The sequence below is a fragment of the Cetorhinus maximus genome, chromosome 20, assembly GCF_964194155.1.
Source record: "Cetorhinus maximus chromosome 20, sCetMax3.hap1.1, whole genome shotgun sequence".
NCBI classification, from domain to species: domain Eukaryota; kingdom Metazoa; phylum Chordata; class Chondrichthyes; order Lamniformes; family Cetorhinidae; genus Cetorhinus; species Cetorhinus maximus.
Window position 1 is genome coordinate 79,733,801 of NC_135898.1, and position 26,083 is coordinate 79,759,883.

Genomic DNA, 26,083 nt, shown 5'->3' on the forward strand with positions numbered 1-26,083 from the left:
ATATGCAGATCAAAACTGCACACAGTTCTCCAGATCTGGCCCCACCAATTCATCCCATTGCCCTCCTCTTTTTCCATAGCCCTTTCAGGCAGCACATTCCAGACCATCATACCTTGCTGTATAAAATCTTTTTTCTTTATTGTGTCTCTGGCTCTTTTGCTAAAAATCTTAAGTCTGTATCCTCTGGTAACCAACTCCTTCAGTCTCCAGAAGCAGTTTCCCCTTAGTGACTCTATCAAAGCTCTTCATGATTTTAAACACCTCTGTCAAATCTCCCATTAGCCAATGAAAGGTCGATGACCTGAAACATTAACTCTGTTCATCTCTCTCCACAGATGCTGCCAGATCTGCTGACTGAATATTTGCAGCATTTTCTGGTTCTACTCCCATTAACCTTTCTTGTTCTAAGAAGACCAACCCCAGTTTTTTCAGTCTCTCCACAGAACTGAAGTCCCTCATCCCTGGTACCATTCTAGTTAATCTACCCTACAGCCTCTACAAGTCCTTGACATCCTTTCTAAAGGGGGGAGCCTGGAATTGAACACACTGCCCCTGCTGATGCCTAACCAGTGTTTTATAAAGTTTTCACAGAATCACAGAGTGCAGAAGAGGCCCTTTGACCCATCGAGCCTGCACCAACACATGAGAAATACCTGACCTACCTATCTAATCCCATTTACCAGCACTTGGCCCATAGCCTTGAATGTTATGACATGCCAAGTGCTCATCCAGGTACTTTTTAAAGGATGTGAGGCAACCCGCCTCCACCACCCTCCCAGGCAGCGCATTCCAAACCGTCACCACCCTCTGGGTAAAAAAGTTTTTCCTCACATCCCCCCTAAACCTCTTGCCTCTCACCTTGAACTTGTATCCCCTCGTGACTGACCCTTCAACTAAGGGAAGCAGCTGCTCCCTATCTACCCTGTCCATGCCCCTCAATCTTGTACACCTCGATCAGGTCGCCGCTCAGCCTTCTCTGCTCCAACAAAAACAACCCAAGTCTGTCCAACCTCTCTTCATAACTTAAATGTTTCATCCCAGGCAACATCCTGGTGAATCTCATCTACACCCCCTCCAGTGCAATCACATCTTTCCTATAATGTGGCAACCAGAACTGCACACAGTACTCCAGCTGTGGCCTCACCAAGGTTCTATACAACTCCAACATGACCTCCCTACTTTTGTAAACTGTGCCTCGATTGATAAAGGCAAGTGTTCCATATGCCTTTTTCACCACCCCACTAACATGCCCCTCTGCCTTCAGAGATCTATGGACCCACACGCCAAGGTCCCTTTGTTCCTCAGAACTTCCTAGTGTCATGCCATTCATTGAATACTTCCTTGTTAAATTACTCCTTTCAAGATGTATCACCTCACACTTTTCATGGTTAAATTCCATCTGCCAGTTATCTGCCCATTTGACCATCCTGTCTATATCTTCTTGTAGCCCAAGACACTCAACCTCACTGTTAACCACCAATCTTTGTGTCATCCACAAATTTATTAATCTTACCTCCCACACAGTCATCTATGTCGTTTATATAGATGACGAATAATAGGGGACCCAGCACAAATCCCTGTGGTACAAACATAACTTCCTTGCTTTTGTGTTTCATATCTCTCTTAATAAAACCCAGAACCCCTAACAATGCCCTAACAACCACCTCAACTTGTCCTGCCACCTTGAATTATTTTATTTATTCTTCCACAGGATGCGGGCACTACTGGCTGGGCCTGTATTTGTTGCTCATCCTTAATTGACCTTGAGAAGGTGGTGGTGACAACTGAGTGGCTTGCCAGGCCATTTCAGAGGGCAGCATTGTTGTGAATCGGGATTTGTGTACTTACACACTCGGGTCCCTCTGTTTCCGCTTCACCCCCATTAAAATTGCACCATTTTGTTTATATTGCCTCTCGTTCCTACCCAAATATATCACAGTTCTTCAGTTGTCATATGTCTACCCATTTCACCAGTCCATCTATGACCTTCTGAAGTCTGTTACTATCCTCGCCCTATTAACCACATTTCCAAGTTTTGTGCCATCTGCAAACTTTGATGTTATATCTTGTATAATCTTGTCCAGCTTATTAATATATATCAAAAAAGAATTGCACCGTAGTACTGTATGTGTGCTTCATGACGATAAGATGAAACTGACTGAATTCACCAGATGTGGAGACTGGATACAAGCCTGATCTCCCACAGCTCACCTCTGACACCCTTTGATGAATTGGGTTAGTTACAGGAAGATATCTACATTTTATTCTGATAACAATGGGGTTCCTAGTCTGGAGGAGGTGACTGTGTTAGAAGGATATTGGTGGTCTGGAGGGCGTCCAACATGTATGAAGTGTGCATTTCACTTTTTTTTGTACAGGCAACTGGCCACCTGAAGATTGGGACACACACAGGACCCCTACAGCACGGAATTGTGTATTCGGGTGGTGAGTGCCCCAGTATTTTGTTTTCACTTTCGCCCATTGGCAACCTGTTGCCTGACTTTGATATGTCCACTGTAAGGGACTAGGAGGATAGGGTTAATCAGTCCCTACACTTACACACCCTGTATCCTGCCAATATGGAGCACTACTCCATCTGGCCAGAGTTTGATGACGCTTTAAATCACTTTTACTTCCCTATCTCCCAAGCCAGGGTCCTGAGGCCAATTGCTGGGCTCCAGCATTGCACCAGCTGAGATCAGCCAGCTTGGCACCCATTGGTGTGTTGGCTCGTGTGAGGGGCAGCAGCTCTGGGGTGAAACTGTACCCTAGTCAAGAGTGGGGAAGATGGTTACGGGTGGACCTGGGGTTTGGGCAATGGTGGGTAGTGGTGCAGGAAGGTGAGCAGTCCAGGCGTGAACAGTGGATTGAACCCTGCGTGGAGTGGGGGGTGCAGTTCTTGTGGTCTTAAGTGTGTGCATTGAGATTTTAAAAGATTTATATGAAATGGAGTAAGGGCTGAGGGTGGCAGGCCAATGGGGATGGGTGTTGGGGTCAGTTGCTGTGTCTAGGCACACTCGGAAGCTGGATTGTAGTTGTGTGCAGCCCTGGGGACTGGTACAACCTTTAACTGTCTCGTCAGGGGACTCAGAATTGTCGGAGATCATTAAGGGGATGTCAGGTCTGCAAAACCCAATAATGTTAGTATGAACCCTAAAGGTCAAAGGGAGGAAGCCACATGATTTTTGGGGGCTGTTTTTCAGGTTCCTCGGATATTATGGGCGACCTGTTGGGGGCGAAAGGCAAAGACATTTTGTACATTGGCGACCACATCTTTGGTGACATCCTGAAATCGAAGAAGCGACAGGGCTGGAGAACGTTCCTAGTCATTCCTGAACTTGCACAAGAGCTGCATGTCTGGACAGATAAGAGCAGTAAGAGTGCAACGCAGACTGATGTGTATTAACTGTTGTTTACAACTCTCCAGATTTTTTGGGAGCCAGATGCCAGGAAATTCTCACCCAATCTAATGTCTATTCCTGCTTCAATTTTCTTTCATCTGGCCAGTGACCCCATGCTGGGGCTTTGGGCACTGAGCTCCCTCTCTCACCTCACCCTGATCAATAATTGTGTGCCATGTGGTCAGTATCTCACTACATATGAACAAGGAGCAAGAGTAAGCCATTTGGCCCCTGGAGCCTGCTGTACCATTTAATAAGACCGTAGCTGATCTGATAGTAACCTGAAATCTGCATCCCGCCTATCCCCGATAACCTGTCACCCCCTTGCTTACCAAGAATCTACCCACCTCTGCTTTAAAAATATTCAAAGACTCTGCTTCCACCACCTTTTCTGGAAGAGAATTCCAAAGACTCACGACCCCCTGAGAAAAAATTTCACCTCATCTCCGTTTTAATTGGGTGACCCCTTATTTTTAAACAGTGACCCCTAGTTCTAGATTCTCCCACAAGAGGAAACATCCTCTCCACATCCACCCTGGCAAGACCCCTCAGGATCTTTATATGTTTCAATCAAGTGGTCAGCAATGTTTGACGACTGCACCCCCCTGCCCACTTGCCACCACAGTCTGTATGTTTTCTGTATCACAGCACAGTGACTTTCCTTTCTTTTCCAGCTTTGTTTGAGGAATTGCAGAGTCTGGATGTGTTTCTGGCTGAACTGTACAAGTGAGTATCAATAAGGTTTTGGAGTGATAGGTCAAAAGGAGTAGGGTAATTAAATCAGGTTACTGAAAACTGATTAAACAGCTCATTAGCTTTGCATTAAATATGAAAATGAATAGCTACATAGAATGATTGCAGATACCTGAGAGATTTGGTTGGTTCTTGAATGTTACCGGAACCCCTTGATTAGATTCTAGCCTGGGAGTCACTCCTGGGTATCTGTTATTCTATATATAGATTACTCAAACTTTTTGATAACTTCATGCTGTTAGAATTTTCTGCTCTTAATTATTTAACGTTACCTCTTTGCCAACTGCCTAATCTGTTTGTTCCCTCTCCTCAGGCACCTGGATAGCAGCAGTAATGAGCGGCCTGATATCAGTGCCATTCAGAGACGGATCAAGGTGAGGCCCAAGTCAGCTGTTTATGTGGGTGATGGTTCTCTGATTATGTAAAGGTTTTGTGACTTAAACTTTTGGTCGATAAATTCCCAAAGAGCTGCAGTATGATTAACATGCTCAATACTTACTGCATCCCGTAAATGAAGAGTCTTGTGGGAGTGGTACAGGCAATGATTGGGTGATCAATTCCTCTCTCCCTCTCATGCTCCCCGTGACATGTTTTCTTCTTCTCTGGCACTCTACTCGACCTTGTGCTCTCACCTTCCTACTGTCCTTGTCTGCTCCCTTCTCACTGCGCTCCCCTGTCAAACTCCCTTATCATTTCCATTCCATCCCATCCTCACTTCCCTCCCACTCTCCGCTTCTCTCTTCCCTCCCCTCCTCAATAGTCTTGATTAAATTTCTCCACCTCTGTCGGACTATCTCAAATCTTCCCTCATCACTCTCGTTTCCCATCCCTGACACCATGGTGTTGAATCTATACTGTACACTCTATGCCTTTAATGTCCTTTAATGAGCAGAAACTGTACAGTACTGCAACTGAGGACTAAACAATGTTTGGATAAATTACTGTCCTAAGTTGCATTTCCATAAAGCAGCTTTATCCTTTCCCCATCTACTTGATGTTTAGCCTCTCTGCACTTCCCTAGGCTTTTAATATTTTGCTGCTCTCTCCATTCTTGATGCCATTTTGATTCCTGTGCAGTCTGTTCCCCCGATGCAGCCACTCCCTCTCCTAACGTCCAACAAACTTAAAGCCCTCCCTCTTGTACTACTCTTACAACCAGACGTTCCTTTTGACTTCTAGTCCTCTGCCTGTCTGGCTTAGGTACAGGACTTATTGCCACTAATGCTAGCTTTGCAGTCTGATTTTGTTAACTTTCTTATCTCAAGTGTCCTGCATAAAAATCTGCCTCATCCTCCCTGTGTTGTTAATTCCCAATAGACAATGAACACTACCTATACAATCACCCCTGCCAATAAAGTCTGGACTGTGTTCAGTCACTCCTACAGGCAAATTTATCTCCCCAAATCACTGAGTCCATCATCTCCTTGCACCCCTTGTCCAACCCCTCCAGCTTGTGCATAGTTGATTGAGTTCATCACAGTACATTACAGGGTGTGGAGAGTACAATGAGTGATTCACTTTGCACTGTCTGATGTAGTGTTTCTGATGTTTCACTGTTCTCTTGAGTGTAGTGATTCATTGGTGGAATCTGTTCCCCCTGTGCCCTGCTTGAATATCCACAATCACATCTGTCATCCCAGACACACCCTGTGAAAACCTGATGTAGATAGTTGTGTACTCATTTGTTACCTTCATAAGTCAACAGTTTTTCTGAATGAATTTTTCTGAATAATTTGTCGTTTGAGTGTGATTATTTGTAAAGAAATACTTGATGCCCTAAATGGGACTTTGAGAGAACGATTGATGTAAGAAGATTGAAGAATTTAAGGCTAACCTTCCTGATTATATTTTCACCTCTGCTGTGTTCTTCCCACTTGTAGAAAGTCACTCATGATATGGACATGTGTTATGGGATGATGGGGAGCCTGTTCCGCAGTGGCTCCCGTCAGACACTCTTTGCCAGTCAGGTGATGCGTTATGCAGACCTGTATGCAGCCTCCTTCATCAATCTCCTGTACTATCCCTTCAGTTACCTCTTCCGTGCTGCCCATGTCTTGGTGAGTATACAAGATCTGATCAGAACTTTGAGTGTCTTGCTTTGTTCCCCCTGCAGTCTTGCCCCATTTACTAGACACAGGCTACTTGTTGGCTCAGTGTTATTGTACCATTGCAGTATTGTACCATTCAGCCTTGAGTTGATGTCACTAATCTCAGTTAAGCTGGTAGCAAATGTTGTACTTGATGTCAGCGCCCCTGGGCTGAGAATGAGGAGAACCAGCAAGGTTCCTACTCCTGAGAACTATCCAGCAAAACCCTGGTCTAAGACTGGATTGGGTTCAGATGTGATATCCCCACAGCCAAGTGGAGTGTGCATGGAGAATAATGAGCTGGGAGAGGTGCTGATTCGGAATGAATTATTGCTGGTACATGTTGTAGAGTAAGGTACTAAGTACTGACGCACTTTGGTTGGGGGTATTTAATTCGCTGAAAGTTTGTTTTGCTGGGCTGTGGAATCCTTTCTATTTCAGGTACAGTTAGACAAGAGGAACAATGCCTCTTCTCCACCACAACAGTCTGTTTCTGCCTAGTATACACTCTCTTCCACCACTCTGCCCCAGGACAATAGTCCATTTCATACACCATACATCCTTTGATATCTCTTAGTGCTATTATAAATTTAGTGCTGAGTAAGGACAGTTTTGTGTAGTAGGATCCAGATCAGGGGTGGGGAACCTTTTTCTTATCAAGGGCCATTCACACGTAGACAAAATCAGTCGTTGGCCACTCTCACATAAAAAACCAACTTAATTTTTGTTTTCTAAGAGAGAATTCAGAAACATTTAACTCACCCACTGCATTAATGCAATGGCAGAGTTTGCTTTTCCTTAATGAATAGCACAGCTTCTGTGTCTCAATCACAGCACTCTGGAAATTAAGTTCAACTTTTTGCATGCTTTCCTTTCCCATTCCCTCCATATCTCTCTTTCCTTTCCCACTTTGTGTGTGTCTCTTTTCCCAGTCTCTCTCTCTCTCTTTTCCCACTTTGTCTGTTTGTGTGTGTCTCTCTCTCCCTCCCTCTCCTTTCCCACTCTGTCTTGGGTGTATTGCTTTCTCCCCACAATTTACCACCTGTTCGACAGCTGACAGCTTCCTATCCCTTCCTTGCACCCCTGTTCCTGGATCTTGGGCTTTGCTCTCTGCCCACAGCCTGGGCCTCTGGTGCCTGTGGCTGAGGCTCAGGTATCAGAACATGGTGGCGGCTGGTCCAGAGTGCAGCATGGGGTGGGGGGTGTGTGGATTTTGAAATCTTTTCGTGGGCCAGATGAAAAAGTTCAACAGGCTGGATCTGGTCTCCGGACTAGAGGTTCCCCATCCCTGATCTAGTTTGAGATTTAAGGCCATTTCAAGGAAGGATACCAATAGTGAGCTGAGTGGTGACTTGCCACATCAGCCTGGGTTGGTTTTGAAACTGAGTCTCTCTGAGGTGAAAGGTTGATGTTGAACATGTTGTACCGGTTGGTTTCCCATAACCCTTTATATCCTCTGGACTGGAGTCTCACCTTCTGTTTCACTGTTTCAGCTTGTGATTGGTAGCTGAGGTTCTGCAGCAACCCCTGGTACTGCTGACCAAATGCAAACCAGAGGGCTCTGAGCAAAGATCACACTCCAATCTCTTTTTCCCTCCTCCTTCCCCCTGCTCATCCAAACTTATGTGCTTTTTTGTTTGTTTCTACCTTTGCTCTTGGCTCATCCTTCACACTGTACCTGACCTCATATTCAGCTCCTTCCTTTCTATTACACACTGTCTGATCCTCCTCTTTTGCACTCTCTCTGCCTTCAATTTTCCTATTTGGGTACATTTCTTTTTCTTCCTCCTGTGCCTGCTGTCTCCTGAACTGCTCTTTGTCTTTCAGATGCCTCATGAGTCGACCGTGGAGCATAGCCATGTTGATATCAACGATGTGGAGTCTCCAATGGCAACTCGCAACCGTTCAACGAGCTCTATGGATATTAAAGAGACTGAGTACAAACGGCACCATCTGACCCGGTCAATCAGTGAGATCAAACCCCCCAATCTTTTCCCACAAACTCCACAAGAAATTACACACTGCCATGATGAAGATGATGATGAAGAGGAGGAGGAGGAGGAGGAGGAAGAAGAATAATAAGAAAATGAATCTCCTTAATCCTGTTCCCATCCCATGAAAATGAGAAACGGTTTAAAGTATGTAAGATTGAAGATTAGTGACCTGGTTCAGAGTGGAAAGACTATTGTGAAATACTCAACAGATTCAGAGGGACAGGTTTTAATCCTGTAAATTTGTGAAAAGAGCAAAATATTGAAATGTTTTCCAGTTTTTTTTGTGATTTATGCAAATGAATTTTAATCACAAGTCAGAAGTTTGCATTGAATGCGAGAAATTATGGACATAGACTGAGTTGAATACAGTGTCACATCTGTGACAGTGTTGGATGTTTCACAAAAGATTATAGTTGTTTGAAAGGGAAGCGATTGAAGAATTCAGCCTGTGATTTTCCTCAGCTTGTCTTAACACAGCCCGAGATTCTGACAGCACCAGCAGCAATTTGTGTTTTAAGCTGCTCCTAACTTGAGCCTTTTATGGATCCGTCCTCTGGTTCCTATGTGCTTTACACTTATATTTTTATTACAGTTTAGGGACTGATATCCCAAGCTATGGAATTTGAGTATTTGTGAGATAGGACCTTGGTCAGGAGAATTTATACATTCACTTTCATTAAAGCACAAACTAGACATTGTTCACCCTGGACTAGAGGAGTTGCTGTAAGGACAGTGTGTTGGAAAGGGGTTGAAAAATGAGGCCTTAGTGAGGCTGCCTCTACTCGACATAACATGATTGGGTGGTGAATGTTTGTATGTCTTGTTACCTGACTCAGTGCAAGGCAGCAAGAGTTGTGAATCTCACAAGTTGGGGGTGGGGACTCGACAACACAATTCTTTGTGAAATCACTGTGCAATTTATATTTTGGTAGCTTTATTCTCCCTATTCCCAACTTACATTTCCCATTTTGGACCCTGAGGCTCTGATCTCTGAATGAGTTGGAAGCTGAATATGAGCAATCAGAGTGCAGCTTTCTTTTCAGGGTCACTGTTTCCAGGGTGGCTTGGTTTGGATCAAGAACTGATCAGGTGCAGAATTTGGAAATTTCAGTTAATTGAATCCCTGATATGGGAAATTTAAAAGATTCATAACAATGTAGTGATAGGGACAGTGTACAGGGAGCTTTACTCTGTATTTAACCTGTACTGTGTCTGCCCTGAGGGTGTTTGGCGCGTGAGAATAAATTACATTTAATATGACACCATCCAGGACCAAGCAGCCTACTTAATTGGCACCCCAGCTGTCACCTTAACTATTTTAATTCTTTCACCACCAGTGCACTGTGGCAACAGTGTGTACCATCTACAAGATGCACTGTAGCAACTCGCCAAGCCTCCCTCTTCCACACCCATGACCTCTACCACCTAGAAGAAAAAGGGCAACAGGTGCATGGCAACTTGCAAGTTCCCCTCCTTCAATGTGTAGTCTAGATTTGTTTGAACTTCTGCTCCTCCATTTAGCTGCTAGATTTTACTGTGCTCCCATTTCATTGTTTGGCTGTTACTCTTTGCCCCTCTCAGCTATCTCATCTTATTGGTGATTCTTCTCTAGCAATCTTTGACAAGTAGGCGTTTGACAATAGAGGGCACCAACTGTTACTGTTTGTACAGATAAAGCAGCAGATGAGCCCTTCTACTACAGACTGCTTGTTGCCCAGCAGCGAGACTGCTTGTTTTAATGAATCTGATAGGTGAAGCAGAAACTGGCTGAACAAAGTTTGGGGGATTGAGTTTCATATTGATCAAGAATACTGCTGAGCAGCAGAGTTAGGTTATTCTATATATTTGATATTACTTGTACTTCTAATTGGTTTTAAGAAACAATGTTTATGAGGCTGTTCATTTTCTTTGGGCTCAGGGCCTGCAAGGTTCTGATCCTGCCCTGTATTGTATGTGAAAATGCAGTTCATTTTAGATGGAGGGCTCATTCCCACATTAACCTTTCTCTGAGCCTGATGTGCCAACTATCCAACTTTTTTCTGTTCCTTCAACAGATGTGGTTTGGATCATTGTTCAGCTATACTGCCAGCTCCGAGTATCCTCTGTAAGGTTTCAGTGTGTATTCTCCAGAAGTCTGTAATAATTGGGTCTGTTTTCCTTACGACCCCAACTACTGATTCTGTTGCCTTATTATTTCAGTCGAGGCATATAATAACCCATAAGAAGTTGTTTGCCAATAGGTTAGAGATTACTATATTGTCTCCTGATTTCATGTTTTTAAATACTTGATTGGATCATTCTATTGTTTTGCCAAAGTTGAATCTTGCTTGCTGCCCTTCCCCTCCCCCACCCCCCCCAGTCCGTTTGCAGCTGTCTTTCTGCCTGGTAAGCCTTCAGCTATTCATAGGGCAATGATTTTAATTTCATTTGAGGAAAAGTGCTTTCAGCAATTACTGTCAGTCTGATTTTTGTTTCATGTAAGCAACTGGCAGAGGTAAATCATCAATGTTTACCAAGCAGGCCTGAGCTCTCGCCTGGTGCCAACCCAGAGTACACCAAACCAATCTCAGATGATCTCTGTTGCAGCAGGATGTGGCCCGAGTGCCACTGGTGGGGAAGAATTGGGCCAGGTATTTTGCTCCTTATTGCTGAAGGAGGGTGAGGACAGCAAGTGTGGAAAGGAATGAGCTTGGTTATGGGCCCATCTGAACTCACAGAAACGGTTTCTTGTCCAGCTGTGGAGCTCCACCTGAGAGGGTTACATGGGAGAACTACGATGAAATGATTAGTAAGGAGCTTGAACTCCCAGTACCGACTGCATCAAAATCCTACACAGCAGCAGTTATTTAAAGAATCCACATTGTGGCTGTAGTTTCCCCATTACGTGTACTTGCTACAAACTCGGAATTAGTTCTGGTATTAATAGAAATAAATCAAGGGGCCAAGACTGCTTCCTATGTATTGGTCTCTACCATTGTAATATCACACTATCTGTCCAGTCCCAGCAAAACGTGAAGAGCTTCATTAATTTTTTAAAAAATGGGACAATAGATTTTATTTTATGAAGTGTGTGTGTGTGATTGGAATGATTTAGGGTGGGTGGGGCAGGTTTTGTTGATACTGTGAGTTATGGCCTTGGGCCAGCACACAATAAAGATGCACAAAGTGAGGACTTGATAAAAGCAGTAAAAGTGGTAATCCTTTCTCTCCAGGTTTTTCTGTTCAACTGTAAAATGTATATTGTTCCTGATGCTGTTTGTAAAATAAAAGGATGAAACATTAATTATAATTATTGTTAGAGAGCTTTGCCTGTTCAAAATGCAAGCAGGATACTTAGTTCTGGGAAGGAATAATCGTATGAAAAGTTAATTATCGGGACTAGGTGTAAAGAACTTGTGGTTATCTCTCAATCTTCCACTTTGTACCACACTTCACTGTGTGAACTGCCAGTACTTTACACACACATACCATATAATGCTGATAATGTACAGGAGCAGGGGGATGTGGAATACTAGCACTGTACAGCAATGGAAGGTTGCAGTGTATGCATTGCCAGCACGTTTTCTCTCCATTCCAGAAGAAAATGATTGTCTGCACAAAGAACTGTAGGAAGCCTGACCCAGGAACCACATATAAAGTATGGTTGGCATAATTAAAAAAAAACTACCAAAACTATAAAACATTATATATATTATACATCACATAAATACAAGGACAGCAATATTAAAAAGATTAAGACGTTCATTCAGTACAAAAAAGCATCACATTCACTTCAATTACTGAAGACTCAATAATTAACTAAGATTTCACAGCATTTATCTCGTGTCATCTGCAGCATTGTACTTGGTGTGACGTAACTGTTAACAGAAAAGGCTTAGAAAATCAGTTTCAGTTACTGTTATTGACATTGTCAATCCCCTGCCAACATAGCAGAAGCCGGCAGGCTCCTCACATGCTCTAAGCTGTGTGGGGCAGGGTACAGGAAGCTGCACACCTCACCCACTTCCAGCAAGAGTGACAGGGTGCTTGATAATTCACTTGCTGCTTTGGAGCTGTTCAGGTCCATCCTGCTCTGCTACAATGACTGAGTCGCAGTAGCAAATGTCACATGATACACTGTCAGTAACACAGTATATAAAAAGCAAGGAATTAGCTCTGGAATTTGGCTAATATGAAGGTAAACTTCAGTTCAGCATCTTAAAGCTATGTAAGTTTAGTTAAAAAAAAAGAAAATATTTATTTATTTTTCTGCCTGTTCAATGCTTTTATCCACATAACCAATGACCCTTAACCTGCTGTGCATCCAGCTTAACCTCTTACCTTAACCCCCCACTGTCTTCTCCCTCCCTCCTGATGGGTTGATGCTGACTCAAATATGACTTTAGTTCTAGACACCAGTTCACCTTGGGCAGAGTTAGAGGCTGCAGAGGAATTAGTGCCTTTTGTCTAAAGATTATTATTAAATCCTGTTGGAGTATCCAAGCAATAAACAGGATCAGGAAGCGAGTGACACATGATAGGAAAACACTAAGAGACTGAGGTACCAAAGTATTTTTTTTCAACATGCAGAGTTGCTTGTAAGATAAACGTAAATCTTGAGACAAGGCAGTGACACATCAAACAACAACTCTGTCACTCTAGTAAGACCACTGATCCTCTGTGACATCAGAAGAATTTCCAACCCTGATCCACACTTTGCTGAGCCTCCCTCAAGGTTTTTGGTCTGAAATATAACTAACCTAAGGCCTGTTTAGTACCCATTAGAGCTGGATTTGATTTAGTGGCCTGTGATATACTGACAGTCATTTAATATTTTATAATTAAGTCACTTAATATTTTATAATTACCTGAAATAAATTCATTTCAAGCCAGCAGATTAAACCCAACCAGTAACAGCCTCATTTTCACAGTTACTCAGTATCTTTCAGCTACTTGCATTTCCCACTCTCCCTCCTAAGGACCTGCTTTTGTTATGTGCACCCAAATATAGCCCATGAGATTTTCCTCTTTACTTGATCCATAACCTGGCTGCCCTGTTAAATAAGGCAGCAGCATCACAAATTATACAGGTCCATGTTCAATCTGTTACCACAGGATATTAAAGCTACTAGTCATTCTAAACATCCAATATTTCAGTTCCAGTGAGCGCAATTAGTGGTCTTTAATGGCTCTCATAGAGATCTCCTCAGCTTCACATTGCATTGAGACATTTTGAAGGGGAACGTTGAACTACATGGCCGATTCCCTCGTTGAAACTGTGATTATTCGGTTCACTCCAAGTGGTTCCTGCTTTTCAAAAAAATGAATATGCATCAGCCAAGAGCAGTGGTGGCAGTTGAAGGTTAGCTCACTTCTGATCCTGGTTCTATTATTGTAAGGTGAGTTTGCTCACAAATGACAGGGAATATTTGATTATTAACCAGAATTGATTGCTGCCTGTAGCATCATGATTTTTGAGAAGCGATTTCAGAAAATTTCAGCACTCCCTCAGTACTGCCCCTCCAACAGTGCAGCACTTCCTCAGCACTGTCCTGACAGTGTACTTCCTCAGCACTGTCCTGACAGTGTACTTCCTCAGCACTGTCCTGGATTATTAGATTGGATTATGCACTCATGTTCTACCATCAAGTAAGACTGATACTTGATTTGTGTTTCTTCTTCCTATGTATCACTCTCACTGTGGTTCTCAGCCTCAATTGGACGTACTGACTGATTTTTTTGTGGCCTCAGTGTTTTGAGTGTCCTATGGCATTCTTCAGGGTATCCTTTGTTGTGAAGGCTCTCAGATTCTGCGTTATTTTTTGAGACATTTTTGTCAGTATTGGATCTGATTTTCCAAGACCAAGCTCAGGTGCAATGAGTTCATTTGTTTTACAGAGTAGGGCATGTGACCCATTAAAAATTTGAAAGCTGCGAATTATTTTAAAAGTTAAAAAGATTTTAAAAAGTGGAGATAACTGACCTGGACTATGTCACCAGGGGTTGGAGACCCAACAGCAGTAGATTGAGATACGGAAAAACCCTCAACACTGGATTTAAGGCAATGCCTAGTGAGTTACCACCCACCACCACCTTCAGGACCAGTGAGCTCATTTGTAGTGACTCTACAGTTAACTCAGCATGGGCCAGAGTGTCTCAGGAGACCAGAGTCGGCAGATGGAGAAAATTGGGGAAACGGTACGTAGATCATCATCTTTAGGACATCCCCCAAGTACTCCTCAACCTCAGTTCCCCCTCTTATAATGGAGAATACGTATGAAGGTATTTCAATGCTCCAAGTAATCAGATCACATAACAGTGTGGCTTTATTCTCAGAACAATCATCTGAAAATTTATTCCCCCAGCTGAGCATCAGGACTTCTGTTCAGTGACACATCACAAGTCCTGTGATCAATGAATCAAGAGTTTATAACATAGAATAGGCCATATACAGCCCATTGTTCTCACGGTCAGCACAGACACAATGTAATTCCACTGTTGCATTCTCTAGCAGAGGCCTTTACCTTCTGCTTAAAATATGGCGGAAGCAGATTCAATAGTAACAAAAAAACTAGAAAATTGGAGAAATATTTAAGGGAAAAAAAGTACAGGGCTATGGGAACAGAGCAGGGGAGTGGATTAATGGGATAACTACTAAAGAGCTGGCACAGGCATGATGGGCTGAATGGCCTCCTTCTGAGCTGTCTCATTCTATAACTGTGTCCAATTTTCTAGGAAAAGATGCAATGCTTTCCATGACAACCACTCCATACAATAGATACCATACCCCAAAAATTTAACTAGATTTTCCCATCCTGGTAAAGCTATGCTGTACCCTCTCAGGAAGATGTTTCACTGAAAATTCACCATTGATTTTAGGTGAATGCCTGCTTCTGATCAGGTATTCAGGGATTGAGAACCAAGACTGGTGTAACCATGTGCCTCACAGTTGAATCAAAAATCAGACTAAACACATCACCTTTATGCTGTTGAGGATTTCATCGGTGGATTTTGATCGGATGTGACTGAAGTGCAGTGCTGATGATTCTACACACTTCTGAAACTGTAAAGAACATTGGGTGTGAGGCAGGTACTGAGTTTGAAAAACTCCACTCCTATATCAGCTTCTCATCTGCATAATCATAGCCTTTCAGAAAATGAGAAACAAGAAAGTTCAACATGCTACCACCTCTCCTCATGTCTCCTCCAAGTGCACTTCAGAGAAACACTATGGCATATAGTCCATGATTAAGAGCAATCAGTGAGAACCCCTATCCTGCATGTTACCTAGAATGTGATCCCAGCACCAAGGCAGCTCCCCATCCCCTCTGTTGTTGGTGACAATTCATTCTGACAATGGAGCTGATATGAATTGAACCAAATCTATCTTTGCTCTTCCCAACACAGACCCAGTGTTTGTGAATTTAAAAAAAAACTGAAGCAACAGATTCTAGGTCAACAACTAACAGAGTTGTGAGGGTGCCAAGTCTCACCTGCTCCAGGTTTTCCACGTCACCCACTTGTGGGTGTCCACCGCTTTCAGTCGCTGTGTCTGGTGTCAGGATTTTGCTCTTTCTTTCAGTGATATACTGACCACCCAAAACTTTACGCTGTCAAAAACAGAAGCAACGCTCAGTATGATTTGAACACTAACCCCAGAGTCTGTGTTCGTACATGCTGGAAAGGGAAAATCATGATCCTCACATAAAATGTGTAACAGGAAGCAGAGTAACAGGTATCTAACCTATTCCATGTTCAGTTACTGAACCTTCTGAGAAGTGATACCTGTAAGTCCACCCCTTCCATTCAAATTCATGACAAAATATCATCTCAGAACACAATTATGAATTCCACCATTGTATACCTTGCTCAAAGTGCCCAACCAGTTCTTTTTTAATTCATTTGTGCAGGTATGTCCTGTTCACCATAATCAGGACAAATCTAATCTAGCCAATTACTGCCCCAATAGTCTACTCTCAATCATCAGCAAAATGGTGGAAGGTGTCATTGAGTGTGCTATCAAACAGCACTTACACAACAATTACTTGTTCACCGATGTTCAGTTTGGGTTCCACCAGGGCCACTCAGCTCCAGATCTCAGTACAGCCTTGGTCCAAACATGGAAAAAGAGCTAAATTCAAGGGGTGAGATGACTGACTTCCGCAGCATTTGACCAAGTGTGGCATCAAGGAGCCATAGCAAAATTGAAGTCAATGGGAATCGATAGGGTGGACGCAGGGAGGCGCGGTGGAGTAGTCTCCACTGGCTGGAGTCATACCTAGCACAAAGAAAGATACTTTTAGCTGTTGGAGGCCAATGTGAGTGTACCTACACCATATGGACTTCAGCAGTTCAAAAAGGCAGCTCACCACCACCTTCTCAAGAGCAATTAAGGATGGGTAATAAATTCTGGCCTTGCCAAAGACACCCACGTCCCGCAAAAAAATAAAATATTCACCTCAGTCCCAGGACATCACTGCAGGAGTTCCTCAGGGTACTGTCCTAGACTGAACCATCTTCAGCAAACCTCCATCATAGGTCATAAGTGGGGAGGTTCACTGAAGTGTTCAATTCCATTCACAATTCCTCAGATACTAGTCAGTGCCCAATGTATCAAGACTTCGTCAACATTCAGGCTTGGGCTTAATTGTGGTGTGAGTGTTACTTGCTACCTTTGCCACATGATGCATTTTGGCAGAAGAGAAATTTAGACTAAATGGCACAGCTCTAAAGTGTGTGCAGAGGCACCTGGGATGCATGTACATAGATCTTTGAAGGTTATAGGACAAATTGAGAAAGTAGTTAACAAAGCATATGTGGGGCTTCATAAATAGAGGCACTGAGGACAAAAGCAGGAAAGTTATGTGGAACCTTGTTAGGTCCCAACTAGAGCATTGAGTGCACTTAAGGAAGGATGTGAGGATCTGTGAGGGGGTACAGAGGAGATTTACCAGAATGATTCCAGGGATGAGGGAATTTAGCTACAAGGTTAGGTTGGAGAAGCTGGGGTTGTTTTCCTTGGGACAAAGGAGATTGAGGGCGGGTCTGAGAAAGGTGCAGAAGATTATGACACATTTGGAAAAGGTAGACAAGGAAAAGTTGTTCCCATTAGCTGATGGTACAAAGACTAGGAGACACAGATTTAAGATTTTGGACAAGAGATGCAGGGAGAGATGTAAGGAAGAACTTTTAACGCAGTAAGGAACTTGCTGCCCACGAGGGTGGTGGAAGTGAAGGCAATGAATTATTTTAAACAGAAGTTGGACGGACACCTGAGGGAAATAGACTTATTGTACAGGACTATGGGAAGAGAGCAGGGGAATGGGATTGACTGGATTGCTCTACAGACACCTAGCATGGGATCAATAGACAAATGGCCTCCTCCTATGCTGTAATGATTCTATGACTTCTTTGGCAGCCTTCTATGTTGTGAGGTGATGGTTTGAGCCATGGTGGTCAACTCTACATTGAACATCATCAGATCTGCATTTGCTGTAGAGGAAGACAGTGCTGAGAAGGTGCACGATTCACTGGCCTCCGTTTTCTCTGGGCCCTCTTTACAGCCAGCTGAAATTTTCATTTCTGCTCGCCTCTTTCAATGCCCTACCAAAACAGTCAGCCTCCAGAAGTCACGGCCGTCAGCGACTGTCTTCCAGTTGTCAGTGTCAATATCCGACATCTTCACACCTTGTAGTTGTCCTTGTAGCAGAGGTACAAATTCTTACAGGTCATGACCCGGTGGCCAATTCACCATACAGAAAGTCTTTGGGTATAAGGCCATCATCCACCTGATGAACATGGCTGAGCCAATGGAGACATCATTGGCTTAGCAATGAGTGTATGTTGATAGAATTAGCACGCTTCAGGGCCTCAGAGTTGGTGACCTTGTCCTAAGAGATGCTTAGAATATGTGTGAGACAACAAAGACGGAAACTATTCAGCCTTTTCTCCTGCCTAGCACATGTTGTCCCAGTCTCACCACTGTAAGAGGAGTGTGCTGAGGACATAGAGCTGGTAGACTCGCAGTTTGGTGTTCTCAGTCATGTTACTGTTGTTCCAAACTCTCTTACTCAGCTTGGACATAACATGTGATGCATGTGTTGATTTCAGCATCATGTGACATATTGCTTGTGATTGTGGAGCCTAGATATGTGAACATATGAGTGAGGAGCAGGAATAGGCCACTCAGCCTTTCGAGCTTGCTCTGCTATTCAATAATCTCATGGCTGATCTGACTGTAACCTCCTGATAACCCTTCACCCCCTTGTTTATCAAGATTCTATCTCATTTACCTTGAAAACATTCAAAGACTCTGCTTCCACTGCTTATTGAGGAAGGGAGTTCCAAAGACTCTCAACGCTCAGAAAAAAATTATTTTCATCTCTGTCTTAAATGGGAGACTCCTTATTTTTAAACAGTGACCCCTAGTTCGAGATTCTCCCACAAGAGGAAACATCGTCTCCACATCCACCCTGTCAAGACCCCTCAGGATCTTGCATGTTTCAATCAAGTTGCTTCTTAAACTTCTAAACTCCAGCAAATACAAGCCTAGGCTGTCCAATCTTTCCTCATAAGGCAACCCGCTTTTCCTGGTTTTAGTTTGGTAAACCTTCTCTGAACAGCTTTGAACGCAGTTACATCCTTCCTTAAATAAAGAGACCAATAATGTACACAGTATTCCAGATGTGGTCTCATCAGTGTCCTGTACAACTGAAGCGTGACCTCCCTACTTTTATATTCAATTCCCCTCGCAATAAGCGATAACGTTCTATTAGCATTTCCTAATTACTTGTTGCACCTGCATATTAGCCTCCTGTGATTCATGCATTAGGACACCCTTCTGTGTCTCAGTGCTCTGCAATCTCTCACCATTTAGATAATATGCTTCTTTTTTATTCTTCCTGCCAAAATAGACAATTTCACATTTTCCCACATTATACACCATTTGCCAGATCTTTGCCCACTCACTTAACCTATCTATGTCCCCTTGTAGTCTCCTTATGTCCTCTTCACAACTTACTTTTCTACCTATCTTTGTATCATCAGCAAATTTATCAATGATATCTTTGGTCCCTTCATCCAAGTAATTTGTAAAAAGTTGAGGCCCCAGCACTGATCTCTGTGGCACACCACTCGCCGTTACATCCTGACAACCAGAAAAAGATCCATTTATGCCTAATCTCGGTTTCCTGTTAGCTAGCTAATCTTCTATCCATACCAATCTGTTACCCCTTACACCATTTTCTTCAATAACCTTTAATGTGGCATCTTATTCAATGTCTTCTGGAAATCTAAGTACGGTACATCCACTGGCTCCCTTTTATCCACAGTACATGTGACTCCTTCAAAGGCTCCAATAAACTGGTTAAACATTATTTCCCTTTCACAAAACCATATTGACTTCCTGGTTACCTTGAAATTTATCAAACGTCCTGCTATAGCTTCTTCAATAATAGCTTCTAACATTTTCCCTATGACAGATGTTAAGCTAACCCTGTATTTTCCTGCTTTCTGTCTCCCTTTTTGAATAAAGGAGTTAAATTTACTATTTCCCAATCTAATGGCACCTTCCCCAAATCCAAGGAATTTTGGAAAATTAAAACCAGTGCATCAACTATCTCACTAGCCACTTCTTTTAAGACCCTAGGATGAAGTCCATTGGGACCTGGAAATGTTTCAGCCCCCAGCTCTAGCAATTTGCTCAGTACCACTTCCCTGGTGACTGTATTTTTCCAGAGTTCCTCCCTCCCTTCCATTTCCTGATTTACAACAATTTTTGGGATGTTACTTGTATCCTCTGTTGTGAAGACTGATGCAAAATACCTGTTCAATTCACCTGCCATCTCTATTTTCCATTATTAATTCCCCAGACCCACTTTCCACTTTCTATAGGATCAACACTCACTTTTGTTAACTCTCTTATTTTTCTATAGAAACTCTTACTATCCGTCTTTATATTTCTAGCTAGCTTTCTCTCGTACTCTAATTTTTCCCTCCTTCGTACTCTTTTTGTCATTCCTTGCTGCTCTTTATATTTTTTCCAATCTTCTGACCTGTCACCTATCTTTGTGCAATTATATGCTTTTTCTTCAAGTTTGATACTGTCTTTAACTTGTTTTGGTCCCTTCATCCTCCCCTTGGAAGTTTTCTTTCATGTTGTAATGTATCTATTATGTGTATTCTGAAATATTATCCTTAAATGTGAAGCTATCAACAACCTCCAGTGTCACACTGTCAATGCTGATAGATGGCGGTGGTATGACATGACATTTGTCTTCCTAATGCCAATGATCAAACCAAACTCTTTATTCGTGTGAGAGAATCTGTCCAGTTGCCGCTAAGGTGTTCCTTGGTATGGAATGTTGGTGTAGCATTGTCAGAATACAGCAACTCTCTGATAAGGACTTGGTATACCATTGTCTTGGATCTTAGGTGGGCAAGGCTGTACCACTTTCCATCAGTTCCAGTACATACGTAGACACTCTGTGGATGAACTGAAGGCATATGACAGCAGGAAAGAGAAGAATATGCCAAAGAGTGTTGGTGCAGAACACAAACCTGTCTGACCCCACTGTGGGTCTCGGAGGGTTCTGTTGTTGCCATGTCATAGCTGACCTTACCCATTATGTTGTCATGGAAAGAGCAGTGCCAGCTGAAAATGAGAAGCAAACCAGGATACAAAAAGTGGGAAGCATTCTAACTCTCTTTGGAGAGTGGCAAATGTGACACGCTTATTCAAGAAGGGATATAAAGGGCAGACTTAGCAACTACAGGCTGGTTAGTTTAATGTCAGTGGCGGGTAAGGTTTTAGAATCCATAATGAAGGGGAAAAAAATTGGCAGGTGCTTGGAGAGGTTTGAGTTAATTGAGGAGAGCCAGCATGGATTTGTAAAAGGCAGATCATGCTTGATTAATTTAATTTACTTTTTTGATGAAGTAACAGAAGGTGTCATTTCCGAAGCTGCTGAGCAATAACCAGCTCACTGACACTCACTTTGGGTTCTGCCAGGACCACTGAGCTCCTGACCTCTTGCAGCCTTGGTTCAAACATGGACAAAAGAGCTGAACTCCAAAGGTGAGGCGAGAGAAGGTTCGTGAAGGGAATGTGGTCGATGTTGTCTATATGGATTTTAAGAAAGCATTTGACAAAGTACCACATAAAAGGCTGGTCAACAAAACTGATGCTCATGGAATAGGAGGGTCAGTGTCCATTTGGATAAAAAAAAACTCAAGAGAAAGAGAGTGGTGGTAGATGGTTGTTTTTCAGACTGGAGGATGACCTCTACCACCTAGAAGAATGAGGGCAGCAAGCACATGAGAACACCACCACCCGCAATTTGTGATGGGTTATAAATGTTGGCCTTGCCAGTGTTACCCACATCTCTCAAATGATTAATTATAAATAGATCCTCTCGAGAAGGTGGTGGTGAGCTGCCTTCTTGAACCACTACAATGTGTTAAAGGTACATTCACAGTGCATTTAGGGAGGGAGTTCCAGGATTTTGACCAGCGATAGTGATATAGTTCTAAGCCAGAATGGTGTTTGGCTTGGAGAACTTGCAGGTGGTGGTAGAGTTTGCGGGTTTAGAAGGTGCTTTCAGAGCCTTGGTTAGTTGCTGCAATCCATCTTGTATATGTTATACATTGCTGCGACAATACGCCAGTGGTTGAGGGACTGGATGTTCAAAATGGTGGATGGTGTCTCAATCAAGTGGGCTGCTTTGTCCTGGATGGTGTTGAGCTTCTTGAATGTTGTTGGAGCTGCCCTCATCCAGTCAAGGGGAGAGTATTCCATCACACTTCTGGCTTGCTGGGAGTTGGGGGGTGAGTTACTCACTGCAGGATTCCTAGCCTCTGACCTGCTCTTGTAGCCACAGTATTAATACAGCTAGTCCAGTTCAGTTTCTGATCAATGGTAACTCCAGGATGTTGATGGCGGGGGATTCAGTGATGGTAATGCTATTGAATGTCAATGAGAGATGGTTAGATTCTCTCTTGTTGGAGATGGTCATTGCCTGGCTTTTGTGACGCGAATGTTACTCGCTACTTGTCAGCCCAAGCCTGAATATTGTCTAGGACTTGCTGCACATAGCACAGACTGCTTCAGTATTTGAGGAGTCGCAAATTGTGCCGAACATTGTGCAATCATCAGCAAACATCCCCACTTCTGACATAATGATGGTTATTGATGAAGCAGCTGAAGATAGTTAGATTTCGGGCACTGTGCTGAGGAACTCCTGCAGATGTTTTGTGACTGAGATGTTTGATCTCCAACAACCACAAACATCCTTTGTGTTAGGTATGACTCCAAACAGTGGAGAGTTTCCCCCACAATTTCCACTGACCTCATTTTTGCTAGAGCTCCTTGATGCCACACTCGGTCAATTGCTGCCTTGATGTCAAGGACAGTCACTCTCACCTCACCTCTGGAGTTCAGCTCTTTTGTCCATGTTTGAACCAAGGCTGCAAGAGGTCAGGAGCTCAGTGGTCCTGGCAGAACCCAAAGTGAGCGTCAGTGAGCACGTTATTGCTCACCAGCATCGGAAATGACACCTTCCATCACTTTGCTGATGATTGTGTAGACTTGATGGGGCAATAATTGGCCAGATTGGATTTATCCTGATTTTTGTGGACAGGAAATTTAAAAAAAATAAATTAATTCATGGGATGTGGGCTTCGCTGGCTGAGCCAGCATTTATTGCCCATCCCTAGTTGCCCTTAAGAAGGTGGTGGTGAGCTGCCTTCTTGAACCTCTGCAATCCATGTGGTGTAGCGACACCCACAGTGCTGTTAGGAAGGGAGTTCCAGGATTTTGACCCAGCGACAGTGAAGAAACGGCGATATATTTCCAAGTCAGGATGGTGAGTGACTGGGAGGGGAACTTCCAGGTGGTGGTGTTTCCATCTATCTGCTGCCCTTGTCCTTCTAGATGGTAGCGGTCATGGGTTTGAAAGGTGATGTCTAAGGAGCCTTGGTGAATTCCTGCAGTGCATCTTGTAAATGGTACACATTGCTGCAACTGTGCTTCGGTGATGGAGGGAGTGAATATTTGTGGATGTGGTGCCAATCCAGTGGGCTACTTTCTCCTGGACAGTGTCAAGCTTCTCGAGTGTTGTGGGAGCTGCACTCACCCAGGCAAGTGGGGAGTATTCCAGCACACTCCTGATTTGTGCCTTGTAGATGGTGGACAGGCTTTGGGGAGTCAGGAGGTGAGTTACTCGTCGCAGGATTTCTAGCCTCTGACCTGCTCTTGTAGCCACAATATTTATATGGCTAGTCCAATTCAGCTTCTGGTCAATGGTAACCCCCAGGCTGTTGATAGTGGGGGATTCACTGATGGTAATGCCATTGTCAGCCCAAGCCTGGATATTGTCCAGGTCTTGCTGCATTTGGACAAGGACTTCTTCAGTATGAGTCGTCGCGAATGGTGCTGAACATTGTGCGATCGTCAGCGAGCATCCCCACTTCTGATCTTATGATGGAAGGAAGGTCATTGATGAAGCAGCTGAAGATGGTTGGGCCTAGAGCACTACCCTGAGGAACTCCTGCAGTGATGTCCTGGAGCTGAGATGATTGACCTCCAACAACCACAACCATTTTCTTTCGTGCTAGGTATGGCTCCAACCAGCGGAAAGCTTCCCCCCACCCCCCCGATTCCCATTGACTCCAGTTTTGCTAGGACTCCTTGATGCCACACTCTGTCAAATGCTGCCTTGATGTCAGGGGCAGTCACTCTCACCTCACCTCGGGAGTTCAGCTCTTTTGTCCATGTTTGAACCAAGGCTGTAATGAAGTCAGGAGCTGAGTGGCCCTGGCAGAACCCAAACTGGGCATCAGTGAGCAGGTCATTGCTAAGCAAGTGCCACTTGATAGCACTGTTGATGACCCCTTCCATTACTTTACTGATGATCGAGAGTCGACTGATGGGGCAGTAATTGGTCGGGTTGGATTTGTCCTGCTTTTTGTGTACTGGACATACCTGGGCAATTTTCCACATAGCTGGGTAGATGCCAGTGTTGTAGCTGTGCTGGAACAGTTTGGCTAGGGACGTGGGCAAGTTCTGGAGCACAAGTCTTCAGTACTATTGTCGGAATATTGTCAGGGCCCATAGCCTTTGTACTATCCAGTGCTTTCAGCTGTTTCTTGATATCACATGGAGCGAATCGAATTGGCTGAAGACTGGCATCTGTGATGCTGGGGACCTCCGGAGGAGGAAGAGATGGATCATCCACTTGGCACTTCTGGCTGAAGATTGCTGCGAATGCTTCTTTTAGACTTATCTTTTGCACTGCAATGCTGGGCTCCTCCATCATTGAGGATGGGGATATTTGTGGAGCCTCCTCCTCCAGTGAGTTGTTTAATTGTCCACCACCATTCACAACTGGATGTGGCAGGACTGCAGAGCTTAGATCTGATCTGTTGGTTGTGGGATCACTTAGCTCTGTCTATCAATTGCTGCTTATGCTGTTTGGCACGCAAGTAGTCCCGTGTTATAGTTTCACCAGGTTGACATCTCATTTTTAGGTATGCCTGGTTCTGCTCCTGGCATGGCCTCCTGCACTCTTCATTGAACCAGGATTGATCCCCTGGCTTGACGGCAATGGTAGAGTGGGAGATATGTCGGGCCATGAGATTACAGATTGTGTTCGAGTACAATTCTGCTACTGCTGATGGCCCACAGTGCCTCATGGATGCCCAGTCTTGAGTTGCTAGATCTGTTCGAAATCTATCCCATTTAGCACGGTGGTAGTGCCACACAGCACAATGGAGGGTATCCTCAATGTGAAGCCGGGACTTCGTCTCCACAACGACTGTGCAGTGGTCACTCCTACTGATACTGTCATGGGCAGATACATCTGCTGCAGGCAGGTTGGTGAGCATGAGGTCAAGTATGTTTTCCCTCTTGTTGGTTCCCTCACCACTTGCCGCTGACCCAGTCTAGCAACTATGTCCTTTAGTACTCAGCCAGCTTGACCAGTAGTGGTGCCACCGAGTCACTCTTGGTGATGGACTTTGAGGTCCCCCACCCAGAGTACATTCTGCACCCTTGTGTTTCCTTTCCTCAGTGTTTCCTCCAAGTGGTGTTCAACATGGAGGAGCACTGATTCATCAGCTGAGGGAGGGCCGTGTGAGATAATCAGCAGGAGGTTTCCTTGTCCATGTTTGCCATGTGACTTCATGGGATCCAGAGTCGATGTTGAGGACTCCCAGGGCAACTGTATACCATTGTTATGCCACCTCTGCCGTTGGGCCAGGGCATACCCAGGGTATGGTGGAGGGCATTATCTGCAAGGTATGATTCCGTGAGGATGACGTGTCAGGCTGTTGCTTAACTAGTCTGTGAGACAGCTCTCTCAATTTTGGCACTAGACCCAGATGTTAGTAAGGAGTACTTTGCCGGGTCGACAGGGCTGAGATTGCTGTTGTCGTTTCCGGTGCCTACGTCGATGCCGGGTGGTCCGTCCAGTTTCATTCCTTTTTTGTAACTTTGTAGCGGTTTGTTACAACTGAGGGCATGTAAGAGTCAACCACATTGCTGTGGGTCTGGAGTCACATGTAGGCCAGACCAGGTAAGGACAACAGATTTCCTTCCCTAATGAACCAGTTTTCACAACAATCGACAATGGTTTCATGGTCATAATTAGACTTTTAATTCCAGATTTTTATTGAATTCAAATTCCACCATCTGTCGTGGTGGGACTCGAACCCAGGACCCAGAGCGTTACCCTGGGTCTCTGGATTACTAGTCCAACAACAAGACCACTACGGCATCACCTCCCCCAATGTTCAGCCAAGATTTCTAACCTGTAGCTACGCCACAGCCGAAGGCCAATTCTGCCCACACCTGATGCATGTGCATAAGCACAAG

The 26,083-nt window shown here is 44.0% G+C and overlaps 2 protein-coding genes across 5 annotated transcripts in view; one reads left to right on the plus strand and one right to left on the minus strand.

The window, feature by feature from the left end:
- Window positions 1-11,524, plus strand: part of nt5c2a (5'-nucleotidase, cytosolic IIa) — a 99,279-nt gene extending 87,755 nt beyond the window's left edge. Inside the window, exons 13-18 of the mRNA XM_078564982.1 lie at window positions 2,379-2,445; window positions 3,204-3,374; window positions 4,076-4,127; window positions 4,468-4,528; window positions 6,035-6,211; window positions 8,069-11,524. Of these exons, the coding sequence (XP_078421108.1) occupies window positions 2,379-2,445; window positions 3,204-3,374; window positions 4,076-4,127; window positions 4,468-4,528; window positions 6,035-6,211; window positions 8,069-8,320 (780 nt within the window). The 3' untranslated portion in view covers window positions 8,321-11,524. The remainder of the gene's footprint in view (window positions 1-2,378; window positions 2,446-3,203; window positions 3,375-4,075; window positions 4,128-4,467; window positions 4,529-6,034; window positions 6,212-8,068) is intronic.
- arhgap19 (Rho GTPase activating protein 19) overlaps window positions 11,301-26,083 on the minus strand; it is a 37,838-nt gene continuing 23,055 nt past the window's right edge. For 3 of the 4 annotated variants that reach the window (XM_078564985.1, XM_078564987.1, XM_078564983.1), the window contains 3 exons: window positions 15,708-15,824; window positions 15,194-15,277; window positions 11,301-13,521 (listed from right to left, as the gene is read on the minus strand). In XM_078564985.1, the coding sequence (XP_078421111.1) occupies window positions 13,465-13,521; window positions 15,194-15,277; window positions 15,708-15,824 (258 nt within the window). In that variant the 3' untranslated portion in view covers window positions 11,301-13,464. The remainder of the gene's footprint in view (window positions 13,522-15,193; window positions 15,278-15,707; window positions 15,825-26,083) is intronic. The other variant, XM_078564984.1, reaches the window with a different exon arrangement.